This window comes from Hypomesus transpacificus, chromosome 15 (genome assembly GCF_021917145.1).
Source record: "Hypomesus transpacificus isolate Combined female chromosome 15, fHypTra1, whole genome shotgun sequence".
NCBI classification, from domain to species: domain Eukaryota; kingdom Metazoa; phylum Chordata; class Actinopteri; order Osmeriformes; family Osmeridae; genus Hypomesus; species Hypomesus transpacificus.
The window spans coordinates 8,542,505-8,555,433 of record NC_061074.1 but is presented as its reverse complement, the minus strand read 5'-3'; the positions used below and the strand labels follow the sequence as shown (position 1 = coordinate 8,555,433).

Genomic DNA, 12,929 nt, shown 5'->3' with positions numbered 1-12,929 from the left:
GCTCTCTCTCTCTCGTACGCCCACACTCTCCATCTCAACATTTTGACTTACTGGGCAGAGAGAGAGAGAGAGAGCACAGAGGCAAAACCAGACACACAAATCGAAGCAAACTTCTCACCTCGCCTCCTTCACGCATTTCCGAGCGTCGGAGAGAAGTTATATTTAATTGGTTTTCTGTCTGGGTCCTTTGTGCTTTTTCAGGCTAGTTTTCAGTATCATTAGTTGCCAGGTGTTGACAGGCACTTTTCTAGTTCTTTCATCTTTTTCTTTTAACAGTTATCCAAGAGTAACCCCGGACACAAGGTGGGCTCCTGGACTCTGTGTGGTCAAATTGCTTTTTATTTTGCTTTTTTTGCCAGTCTTTGGCTTTCATAATAACTGACTTTATGAGACAAGTGAGAGAGCTGGCAGACTGTGGTCTGACAGGCCCCCAGAGCACTGCAGTCACAGGTTTTATAGCTCTGTGATGAGTGGGTGCACTAACCCCCATCTCTCCCTCCCTCCCTCCCTCCTTCCTTCCCCAGGCCCTGGCAGCCAACGCGGGCACGGGGTTCGCCGTGGCGGAGCCGCAAGTCGCCATGTTCTGCGGGAAACTCAACATGCACGTGAACATCCAGACGGGCCGCTGGGAGGCCGACCCCTCCGGCACCAGGAGCTGCGTGGAGACCAAGGAGGGCGTGATGCAGTACTGTCAGGAGGTGAGGCCCAGGCCCGCTCCGCCTCCGGCCTGCAGGGGGGGGGCGCTGCAGGGGGGGCGCTGCAGGGGGGGCGCTGCAGGGGGGGCGCTGCAGGGTGGGCGCTGCAGGGGGGGGGCGCTGCAGGGGGCGCTGCAGGGGGCGCTGCAGGGGGGGCGCTGCACTGCAGACTGAGGCTGACGAGCCCACGTTATAGTGTGATGGCATCCTTATTCCAGCTGGCTGACCTTGTGACTCGTTTGCATAGGGTGCCAGGGAGTTTAGCGCTGATTAGAGAAGAGCCCCCCCCCCCCCCCCCCCCCCCCCCCCCCCCCCGCCTGCCTTGCATACAGACCCCATCACTCTCGCTTCCCTCCTTTGCACCTTGGATCTGCAAACGTTGACACGCTGCAAATATTGCCGCCATCAATCACCAGGGGCTTATCTTGCAGTTTCAGAGAAAGCACGGATTTCCTGTGCTCTGCCTTCCTCCAGCTCCTGGATGGCATCTTATTGATGACTTTTTGATGGCGTTTGAGGGGGGTGCAGATTGGGTGCTATTTCACGGTGGAGCAGATGGGTGCTGGAGACCATGGAGCATGGAGAAGCACATGCTGCCTGAGCTCCCACTTATCACTGCATCTTATTCCCTCTCACACTCTCCCTTCCTTCCCATCTCTATCTCTGTCTCTCTCTATCTCTCTCACTCTCTCTCTCTCTCTTTCTCTCTGTCTCTCTCTGTCTCTCTCTCTCTGTCCTTCCTCCTCACAGATGTACCCTGAACTACAGATCACAAACGTGCTGGAGGCCAACCAGCCAATCAGGATCGAGAACTGGTGCAAGAAGGAGAAGAAGCAGTGCAAAGGCCACGCCCACCTGGTGGTGCCTTACAAGTGCTTAGGTAAGCTCCTCCTCCTCTCCGCTCTGCCAGGGGTCGCCTCGGCCCCTCTGACTCGCTCGTCCGAGAGGTAGAAAGGGTCTGAGGAAGTGCCTCAATGAGACTGCGTCTCTGGTGCAGTCATTGTCCCCGCTCATGTAACGAGATGTGCTCCCTGAGATGTGCTCCCTGAGATGTGCTCCCTGAGATGGGGTCCCTGAGATGTGCTCCCTGAGATGGGGGTCCCTGAGATGTGCTCCCTGAGATGTGCTCCCTGAGATGTGCTCCCTGAGATGGGGTCCATGAGATGTGCTCCCTGAGATGGGCTCCCTGAGATGGGCTCCCTGAGATGTGCTCCCTGAGATGGGGTCCCTGAGATGGGGCCCCCGGGGGATGTGCTCCCTGAGATGGGCTCCCTGAGATGTGCTCCCTGAGATGGGCTCCCTGAGATGGGCTCCCTGAGATGTGCTCCCTGAGATGGGCTCCCTGAGATGTGCTCCCTGAGATGTGCTCCCCTGAGATGGGCTCCCTGAGATGTGCTCCCTGAGATGTGCTCCCTGAGATGGGCTCCCTGAGATGTGCTCCCTGAGATGTGCTCCCTGAGATGGGCTCCCTGAGATGTGCTCCCTGAGATGGGGTCCCTGAGATGGGCTCCCTGAGATGTGCTCCCTGAGATGGGGTCCCTGAGATGGGGCCCCCGGGGGATGTGCTCCCTGAGATGGGCCCCCGGGGGATGTGCTCCCTACCTGGAGATGGAGGGAGCGGTGGCCCAGCTCAGCTGCAGGTGCAGGTAACCAGGAGAAATATTGGAGTCGGATTTAATTGACTGGCTGATTTAATCCTGGCCTTGAGCTGCAGATTTATCAGATCCAAAGTGGATGATGGTTATCGTCCCTCACGACGGAGGGGGGGGGGGGGGGGGGGGGGGGGGAGGCATTTGGCATTATTGCGGGGAGCCTTGTTGAGCAATAAAGCACTATCTTATTTTGGCCTCTTCAGACCGTGGGCATGAAGTGAGGCAGACATTCAGGGGTGGTTGGAGGCAGGTCTGCGAGGAGGGGACCCCGCCTGCTGCATTACTCCCCTCGCCTCCACTCGGCCGGCCTGTCATACACACTCCTCGCTCCACCAGCTTCCACCGTAATCAGCCACGACAACACAGCCATGCCGGGCTTTATTAAATGTCAAAGAGGGCTGGCTTTCTCTCCTGGCCAAGACCAACGGCCTCTCTCTCTCCCTGCCCTAGCTCTCTCTCCCTCTCTCTATCTCTCCCCCTCTGCACTCTCTCTCCCTCTATCTCTTCCCCTCTGCACAAGCTCTCTCTCTCCCCCCCTCTCTCTCCATCTCTCTCTCTCTGCCCTTTCACTCACCATCCTCTACTACTGCTCCTCTCGTCTAGGAGATGGAGGTAGACAGATGAGCGACAGATATAGTACAAGTCTTGTCCTTGTTGGGTTTTTTTCTCTTCGTAGAACTCTCTCTTTTTTTCCTTCCTTCCTCTCTTTTTCTCTAGTCCTCCCTTACCTCTGCCCTCCTTATCTCGCCATGTCCTTGTGTTGATTGAGCTGTGCCGCTTTGCGGGATGAAAAAGGCCATTAGCCCCGGCGGTGGACTGTGAAATGGGCTAGCGTTGCGGGGGGGAGGGGGGGGGAGGCGGTGGCTGCTACCTGGGTGCAGGGGATCCGCTGACTCTGCTTGTACGGTGGTCAAACTAGAAAGCTGAGACCGCTGTGCATCCGAGATGGCAGACTAGTCTCTGTCCTCTGTCTTCTGAGACTCCCTCCTCACACCTCCATTTTGTTCTCCATCCTTCCTTCCTCTTGGGCTAGGACCGGCCTCCATCAATCACCAGGACCCCTTCATTATGATTCAGCAACAGTGCTTTTTCTCTCTTCATTAAAAAAAAGCCCATTACCTTCCTGAGCACAATTTCCAAAACCATTTTTATTTTTTGCCTGTTCCTTCACATTTTCCATGGTCTACCATGGTTGTGGACTGGCATCCTATCATCAGCTGAGTTGACTCTTCTCTGGGGTGCCCAGCTGTCTTCATGGTCTACTAACAAGATGAGGACATGACGACACAAAGCTTTGTATGCAGCGAGGGAGCGCTGGGTGACATTTGTTCATTTCGCGCAAACCCTTAATAACAAAGTTTGGTTCGAGTGGTTCGAGGTAGACAGAAGAGGTAGGAGGAGGAACCTGGAGGAGGAGGAGCCTGGAGGAAGAGCAGAAGGAGGAGCAGGGAGGAGGAGCAGGGAGGAGGAGCAGGGAGGAGGAGGAGCAGGAGGAGGAGCTTGGAGGAGGAGGAGCCTGGAGGAAGAGCAGAAGGAGGAGCAGGGAGGAGGAGGAGCCTGGAGGAAGAGCAGAAGGAGGAGCAGGGAGGAGGAGGAGCAGGAGGAGGAGCCTGGAGGAGGAGCAGGGAGGAAGTGCAGGAGGAGGAGGAGAGACACAGTTAACCGGAGCCAAGCCAAGGCTGTTGTGTAAGGGGACCCGTGAGAGGGTTGGGAGGAATGTGATCATATGCTGCGTGCCGCACAGCCCACATTTGTCATCATACGCTCGCGGCCCATAATTCAACAGCTCTCGTTCGCAGCGAGCGTCGTCGAGGGGGGGGGGTAGGGGCGGGGGTGAATTATTCATCAGACATTAGCATTCTGAGATGAGCTGGAGATTGTGAGGACTCAGCAGGCGTGTCAGGCAGTGTACAGTAATTACAGTAGGATAAGGTGAGAACCTGACAAATGGACGTGTAATAGACAGGAGGGGGGAGGAGGGAGGGGGGAGGAGGCTAGCTGGAAGCAGCTGGACCTGATGAACTGTGGAATCTGCACAGACACAGAGAGAAAGAAAAAGAAAGAGAGAGATCATGTCATGTTAATAAGTGAATAAGAATGCCGGTGCTGTGACTGGGGCTGTGTGAGAGAGAGGCCAGAGTTCTGCTGCTCTCTCGACCCGTGTTAGCGCCCAGGTCCTCAGTCACAATCCCTTTGTGGCAGACTGCAACAATGGCTCACATGAATGTGGCTTTTGTTCCCCGAGTCTGTAATCCCAGTTGAATAATGTCTTTGTCTGACGGGCCAGGATAATTTTCCAGCGTTTCTTTTAATGATGTCTTAAATCAAGTAGGTAGTTCGAGCGGTGCATGTTCGAGGTCGAGTGTGTGTGTGTGTGTCACAGGTTTGTATAAATTGAAAAGGATAAGACTAAGAACAAAAACATGTCAACTGTGCTAAATCGGCATTGCGTTTCTAAGGGTTTGGTGATTTTACAATATGTTTTGTATTTTAAAACAAATCCCACTTAGGTCTGAGAGCTGGTCACGTAACAGCCTGTGATTCGAGTAACCTCCCTCCCACCAGCGGGCCTGACAGGGAAGAGTGCCCCTCTCAGGCTGGCTCTAAGGTGTGGGGAGGTGGGGGTGAGGGGGTGGGTGGGGGTGCGGGTGGGGGTGTTGGAGCGGGTTGGTCATCTGGTCACCTTGAGGGTGGGGGTGTGGTGAAGGGTGTAGAGGTGAGGGGGACGGACTATCACAAAGGTGAATCGAATGGGGGAGAAGACAACATATTCAAATACAGTACAGACACACACAGACACACACAGACACACACACACACACATACTGCAGTGCCTGAGAGGAGGAGCAGCTGCTCTCTCTCCACCATCCATCACCCACTGCAGTGTGACTGCGCAGGCTGTCTGCTCCTACCCAACAGCCAGGGCTGCGTGTGTGTGTGTGTGTAGGGGGAGCATATTTTTTGGTGTGAGTGTGTGCGCACACGGTAGGTACATGTTTGTGCGTGTGCATTTGAGAGACGCGCAGGGAGCGAGAGAGGAATACCTCTCCGTGGATAACCTAAGCTGTGGTTCAGAGACTGTAGAGGAGGTCTGTTCTGGTCTGAGGTGCTCTACCCAGGGCGCTGTGCCTCAGAGGAGGGTGGGGAGGGGGGTGGAGGTGGAAGGGGGAGACTGAGGAGGAGGTGTGAAATGGGGGGGGGGGGGCGGGTCTTGGCAGCACCTCCTGGCCCTGCACCTCCTGGGTGGAGATGAGAAGCAGCTGGACCTTTCTGCTATTTTCTGCTACCTTCTCTGCTTACCCTCTCATTTTCCAAAACACTGCCTTTAAAACACTGCCTTCAAAACCCTGCCTTCAAAACACTGCCTTCAAAACACTGCCTTCGCTCCTGTTCCTCCTGCTTCCCCTGGCTGCTTGCGGCTGCTCCCCCACTGCTGGCTCCATGGCTGACCTGTGTGTAGTGATCCTTAGCAGCCCCAGGCCTGGGATCTGGTCAACCGCTAAATGACTCGTTAGGACGCCTCCCAGTCTTGGGTGAAGTTCTGAACCTCCATTGTGTTCTTCCCATCCTCTCCGGAGGGTTCAGACTAGTTGTTATCCTCTCCCTCCCCTCCTTTTCCCTTCCATGCCCTTCCATCGCTCCATCTTCAGTCTGGCTGGACGTCTGGCTGTGATGAGCGTTTCTGTCTGAATTCTCCAATCTGTCATGGCCTTGTCCTCCATGCCCCATGTCTGTCACAGCCTTGTCCTCCATGTCTGTCACAGCCTTGTCCTCCATGTCTGTCACAGCCTTGTCCTCCATGTCTGTCACAGCCTTGTCCTCCATGCTCCATGTCTGTCACAGCCTTGTCCTCCATGTCTGTCATAGCCTTGTCCTCCATGTCTGTCACAGCCTTGTCCTCCATGTCTGTCACAGCCTTGTCCTCCATGCTCCATGTCTGTCACAGCCTTGTCCTCCATGTCTGTCACAGCCTTGTCCTCCATGTCTGTCACAGCCTTGTCCTCCATGCTCTATATCTGTCACAGCCTTGTCCTCCATGTCTGTCACAGCCTTGTCCTCCATGTCTGTCACAGCCTTGTCCTCCATGCTCCATATCTGTCACAGCCTTGTCCTCCATGTCTGTCACAGCCTTGTCCTCCATGTCTGTCACAGCCTTGTCCTCCATGCTCCATGTCTGTCACAGCCTTGTCCTCCATGTCTGTCACAGCCTTGTCCTCCATGTCTGTCACAGCCTTGTCCTCCATGCTCCATGTCAGGCCGTCACGCTGGCCCTGAAGCCTTTTGGGAGGGTCTAGCGTCTTGATTTTTACAGCTTTGTCTTTCATTTTCGATTCCGCTTCCAATGACATCATGTCATGAATAAAACACGTAGGAAGTGAGTCATGTGAAGCCAGTGGTGGAACCTCAGAGGAGAGAACCCCCTCGTCTGTCTAAGTGGAGTCGCGCTGGGAAACGGCTTCTGTCAGGTGCCGCCATTTTGTCGAGGTGACTCCGGTGGACTCCTGGCTCCGCTCCAGGTGCAGGTCCAGATGTTCCAGTGTCACATGGCCGTCCTCTCATCTCCACGCAAGGAAACTCAAAGGACCCTGGCCAGGGGACCATGAATAATTGAAACAGTGCCCCGTTTCACTTGTCTCGTCTCTTAGTCCTTTTTTTAGCCTCTGTGAACACAATAGCTTCCGAACCCGGTGTGGGGGCAGCGGAGAGGCTCTCTCTCTCTCTCTCTCTCTCTCTCTCTCTCTCTCTCTCTCTCTCTCTCTCTCTCTCCCCCTCCCCCCCCCCCCTCTTTCTCTCTCTCTCTCTCTCTCTCTCTCTCTCTCTCTCTCTCTCGCTCGCTCGCTCTGACGGCCCTCCTGGCTGTGTGACTTGTCGTTGCAGTGGGGGAGTTTGTGAGCGACGTCCTCCTGGTGCCCGAGAAGTGCAAGTTCTTCCACAAGGAGCGCATGGACATGTGCGTCAGCCACCAGCAGTGGCACGGCGTCGCCAAGGAGGTAAGGTCTGGGAGGGGGGAGGGGGGGAGGGGGGAGGGTGGAGCACCGTGAAGCTATGTTTCACTGTAACACTATCTCAGAGATAGCAAGCTAATGGATGAGATTCAGACAAGGGCACAGTTGTCCTTCTATCGGAGGGATTTTTTTGTTGTTGTTGAACTTTCCATGTGAAATCAGAGGATCAGCATTTTCAATTTCCCCTGTCCTCGCTCTCTCTTTTGCTCTTATTTCTAGTTCCTCTCTCTCTTTCTGTTTTAGTCTCTCTCATTGACTTTCTCTCTCTTTCCTTTGGTTTCATTCTTAGTTCCTCACTCACTTCCTCTCTCTTTCTCTCTGTCTCCCTCTCTGTTTCACTATGTCTCCCTCTCTGTCTCTCTCTGTCTCTCTCTCTGTCTCTCTCTCTCTCTCTCCCCTTACCTGTCTGTGAGAGTCTCAGGGGCCTCCTGATCCCAGGCTCATTCTGAGTCCCTCACATTTCAGCAGCTAATCAGATTAGTGTTGTGGCTGCTAGACAGCTAATCCCCCCTCCTGGCTGGCTGCACCTTCGAGCGCAGATCCCTGACGGGCCCCCAGATCCCTGAAGGGCCCCCAGATCCCTGACGGGCCCCCAGATCCCTGACAGGCCCCCAGATCCCTGACGGGCCCCCAGATCCCTGAAGGGCCCCCAGATCCCTGACGGGCCCCCAGATCCCTGACGGGCCCCCAGATCCCTGACGGGCCCCCAGATCCCTGACGGGCCCCCAGATCCCTGAAGGGCCCCCAGATCCCTGACGGGCCCCCAGATCCCTGAAGGGCCCCCAGATCCCTGAAGGGCCCCCAGATCCCTGAAGGGCCCCCAGATCCCTGACGGGCCCCCAGGTCCGTGACGGGCCCCCAGATCCCTGACGGGCCCCCAGATCCCTGAAGGGCCCCCAGATCCCTGAAGGGCCCCCAGATCCCTGACGGGCCCCCAGATCCCTGACGGGCCCCCCAGGGGCCCCCAGCGGCCACAGCCTAGGAAGATGGCAGCATCAGGCCTGGCGCTCTGCTCCGCCAATGTATATTCTTCATAGCACATGATATCTCCCTCAGTCTATGTGTTATGTTCAGGTCTAGCTCCTGTGACAGCTGGTGACAGTACAATCTATCTATAGCTGTTATTGTAGCCAAGCTTTGTAAACTCTAATGAGCGCTCCTCCTGGAAGCCTGGCCTGATTTTTTTAGAGAGTACTGTGAACTTCCTCTTCCTTCAGTTCCGCTCCATGGACTCGTTAGGATCCCTTATCTCCTCCCCTGTCCTCGCCCCTCGCAGGCCTGTGCCAAGGGCTCCATGGTCCTGCACAGCTACGGCATGCTGCTGCCCTGTGGCATCGACAAGTTCCATGGCACCGAGTACGTGTGCTGCCCCTCGTCTCGCCGCGGGGAGCCCGCCGCCGCCCCCGCCCTGACGTCCCAGGAGGAGGAGGACGAAGAGGAGGACCAGGAGATTGAAGAGACGGAGCTGGATGAAGACGAGCCCGTGGAGGAGAGGTGGGTGTGTGTGTGGCGTCTCCTGAGCGAGTGGTCTCAGACGCTCGTGCGGGGACACACATCACTGGCCATCGGGATAAATTAAAGTGTCATGACATTGACCTATGACAGCTGCGTTGTCTAATCTGATAAATCATTCCCCTCGCCCTCTCCCTCCCCCTTCACTCAATCTCCTCTGCCTCGCCCACTCGCTCCCTCTATATCTGCCTCCCTCCCTCTCCGTCCGTCACTTTGTACCTCCGTCTCTTTCTGCCTCCGTCAGCGATGCACCCGTCGACGAGCAGCTGTCCCAGAGAGAGGAGCCGGTGGAGGAGGACGAAGAGGACGAGGACGAGGATGAGTACCACTACGTGTACGAGGACGAGGAGGCTGACCGGGAGGAGGAGGAGGAGGACGCCAAGGAGCGCGTCCCCGAGAGCCAGGACGAGGACAAGACCCTGGAGGAGGTGAAAGGTGTGTGTGTGCTCTCATCGTCCACCTTCACTCACTTCCCTCTCTCCCCCCTTCTCTCCAGGCACCTCACCTCTCAAGTACAAATGCAATCAACCCCTCCTCGCACCACAGACGATTACCTCCGATTCTCTCCCATCAGCCAGACTGTAATTAGATAAGTGTGTGCGTCCGTGAAGAGCTTCTCCTTCGGTGCACCGAAACTATTGTGCCGCGCTGCAGCACTCAGCAAGACTCCAGGCTCAACACTTTCAGCATTTGCTTCCATTTCTGGCATCGAAGGTTTCATGTTGGCATCATCCTACCCCACGTTTATAAACATTAACAATACTGCCAATGTTTTATATATTTGTATTCACAGCCTTATTAATTCATGCTTTGATTGCAGCTATTTCTTGTGGTTGAACACTGTAGAGGTATTTGGTGGCAGACGTTGGTTCGGAGGTTTGACTGTGAATGAATGAAGGAGGGTTGTTGTGGTGGTGTGGCCCCTCGTGGGCGGATGCTCTAACTGCTGTCCCCCGGCAGCGGTGTGTGCGCTGGAGGCAGAGACGGGCCCCTGCCGCGCCTCCATGTTCCGCTGGCACTTCGACTTGAGCCAGAAGAAGTGCGTTCGTTTCGTGTACGGGGGCTGCGCCGGCAACCGCAACAATTTCGACTCCGAGGAGTACTGCATGGCCGTGTGCAAGCGCCTGAGTAAGTCTCACGCGCCGGAGGCCAGCTGGATGACTCATTCCTCCCTCCCTATCTCTCTCTGTTTCTGCTTCAGACACACTAGCCGTATAGCCTCGCTGCTAACAGGACCACCAAGACCAATACGCTTCATCTAACGACACCTCTTTCTCACATGTAAACACTAACCAACCTAACATGGCTACCTTCACCACAACGGCCCCGTATAGCCCTCTAAAACATGTCCTACTGACTGGTCTCCTCATCTACCCGACCGCACGCCGTCCACAGCAGCATGCAGACTAACTCGACCAAACACTGACCTCTCTGGACGCCTGTCTTCCTGTCCTCCCGCTCGCCTCGTGTTCTGACTTTCCCTCCCTGTTACTCCGACGCTCCCGTGTGTCTGTCGGCGATCCTTCCTCCTGCTGTCTGCCTTAGCCCCGCCTCTCTCTGCTCTAGACAAGCCCAGAGAAAAACGGAAGACCACGGAAGGAGCCTCATCCATCATTTATAGCGTTAGCGGTTAGGACATTTTGTCCGTGTTTGAAACCTTTGGCTGAGTCGCTGCGTCTAGGTAGGGAAGCGGGACGCTTCTGGAGGAGTTGTTTTGAAGTCAGCGTATTGTTGATATGATTCAGCTGTTAGGGCTCTCGCTGCTTCTGATACTGCCGCTCATGTCAGGCCCAGACTGGGAGTCGAACTTCTCTTTTATAACGAGGTCGCCAGCAGAGATGCCCAAAGATATATTAAGATAGACGTTAAGAGATGTCCTGAGGTCTCAGACAGAAATAATTCTCTTGCTGTATAAGACCCGGCCTGTCGGAAGACCCCGAATGGCAGAATGAGAGAAATCTAAAAGGAAGGACTGTCAGTTTCTCTCAGAGTTCCAGAGGGTGGAGGGTTTCTGGGACGAGATGCTTTGCGTGTGGGGAATCTTCCTGTCTAACCTCAGTGTGGGTTTCACTTTGTGTTCAGCCGTCTCTGCCGAGTCCACCTGTCTTGTCTGTACGTCTGCTTGTATCTGCACATCTGTGGTGGGCACTGTTTGGTCTCTGGTCTGTCGGTCTGTCTGTTTGCCTGTCTGGGCAGGTGCCTCTCTTCCACTGAAGCGCCTCCTGTCTGTCCTCAGCGGTGCCCCCCACGCCTCAGCCCACTGACGACGTGGACGTGTACTTCGAGACCCCCGCTGACGACAGGGAGCACAGCCGCTTCCAGAAGGCCAAGGAGCAGTTGGAGATCAGGCACCGCAACCACATGGAGAGAGTGAGGAGATATAGTACTGTACTACACACCTGTACTACACACCTGTACTACACACCTGTACTACACACCTACACTAACCTCCAACCACATAGAGATAGTGAGGAGATATAGTACTGTACTACACACCTGTACTACACACCTGTACTACACACCTGTACTACACACCTGTACTACACACCTGTATTACACACCTGTACTACACACCTGTATTACACACCTGTACTACACACCTGTATTACACACCTGTACTACACACCTGATTCTTGGGGTCACGAATCGATTAAAATTTTATTTTTTATTTTTTTCTTTTTTTTTTATATAAAAGGAAAAAATATTTTTTTTATAAGAAAAAGAAAGTCTATTAAAAAATTATTATATAATCGAGCAGAAGCCACCCGTACTAGTGTCTGCTAGCCTCCAATACACTCTTACACTAGCCTAAACTACACTCTCACTACACATTCTTCTCTAGACTACGCTAGTCTACACTGTGGCTAGTTCACACTGTACATACCCTGGGTACACACCCTGGATAGCTAGCTTATCTATGAACACCAGACCCAAAGTACAATAAACTTATCTCTTTCTCTCTGTATTTTATATTCTCCCTCCCCCTCCCCCTCTCCCTCCCCCTCCCCCTCTCCTCCCCTCTCCCCCCCTCCCTCCAGGTGAGGAAGGAGTGGGAGGATGCTGAGCGTCAGGGTAAGAACCTGCCCAAGGCTGAGAGGCAGACTCTGATCCAGGTAAGACACTGATCCCCCATCGGTCCCTTTGTTTGGGTGCGAGCAGAGATATGGCAGCTTACAAGACCTGGAGCTCTAACCACGTAGCCCATTAAAACACTACACCAGCCTGCCTGGCCTGGCTGTCGCTGGGAGGGTACATTCGGTCTGTTTCTGAATCAGGAAGCTTTTAAATGAGTCTTTCGGTCCCCTGATGAGCCGAGGGGGAAGCTAAATGAGACCTAGAGACAACCCTGTGTGTGTGTGTGAGCGTTTACAATAGGCAGTTTCTTGTGTGTGTGTGTGTGTGATAGTAGTCGTGGTTTTATCAAGTTGCAGTGCGTGTTTAAGCAGGCGGTCCTCTCAGTGTGTTGTTGTGTGTGTGCAGCGCTTTCAGACCATAGTGGAGTCTCTGGAGGAGGAAGCAGCCAGTCAGAAGCAGCAGCTGGTGGAGACCCACCTGGCCCGTGTGGAGGCCATGCTCAACGACCGCCGCCGCCTCACCCTGGAGAACTACCTGGCCGCCCTGCAGGCTGACCCCCCCAGGGTACGAAGCCCCCCCCCCCCCCTCCCACCAGGGCCTCGCTGTGATTGGAGGGATCTCTCTGTTTACTTCCTGTATCCATGTTCCCATTTCTTTACTTCTCTGTTTGTAAATCTTCTGTTTCTCTTTCACCTCCACTGTCTCTTTCTCTCTTTTTCTCTTTCTTTCTGTCTGTCTCTCTGTCTCTGTCTTTCTGTCTCACACACACACACACACACAAACTCTGTCAATAGTGAAAGGATGGCCTACTGTTCTTCCTAATCTGACATCCCATCACAGCGGCCTTCTTAAGTCGACTACCAATACCCCATCAGAGGAATGGATTACCCCAGCCTAAAACGATACACACACATCCAAATCCTCAACCTGCACAAAGTCAATTACTTTTAAACCATCGTCCATAATCCCCAATTCCCCAGTTTTATTCC

At 54.5% G+C, this 12,929-nt stretch overlaps 1 protein-coding gene across 3 annotated transcripts in view; it reads left to right on the top strand.

Moving 5' to 3' along the window:
- aplp2 (amyloid beta (A4) precursor-like protein 2) overlaps positions 1-12,929 on the top strand; it is a 42,793-nt gene that overhangs the window by 20,274 nt on the left and 9,590 nt on the right. The window contains exons 2-10 of one of the 3 annotated variants that reach the window (XM_047036361.1): positions 525-698; positions 1,446-1,575; positions 7,226-7,338; positions 8,630-8,847; positions 9,110-9,300; positions 9,826-9,993; positions 11,102-11,235; positions 11,904-11,978; positions 12,355-12,504. In XM_047036361.1, the coding sequence (XP_046892317.1) occupies positions 525-698; positions 1,446-1,575; positions 7,226-7,338; positions 8,630-8,847; positions 9,110-9,300; positions 9,826-9,993; positions 11,102-11,235; positions 11,904-11,978; positions 12,355-12,504 (1,353 nt within the window). Of the gene's footprint in view, positions 1-524; positions 699-1,445; positions 1,576-7,225; positions 7,339-8,629; positions 8,848-9,109; positions 9,301-9,825; positions 9,994-11,101; positions 11,236-11,903; positions 11,979-12,345; positions 12,505-12,929 lie in introns of all 3 variants that reach the window. The other 2 variants (XM_047036360.1, XM_047036363.1) reach the window with 2 other exon arrangements.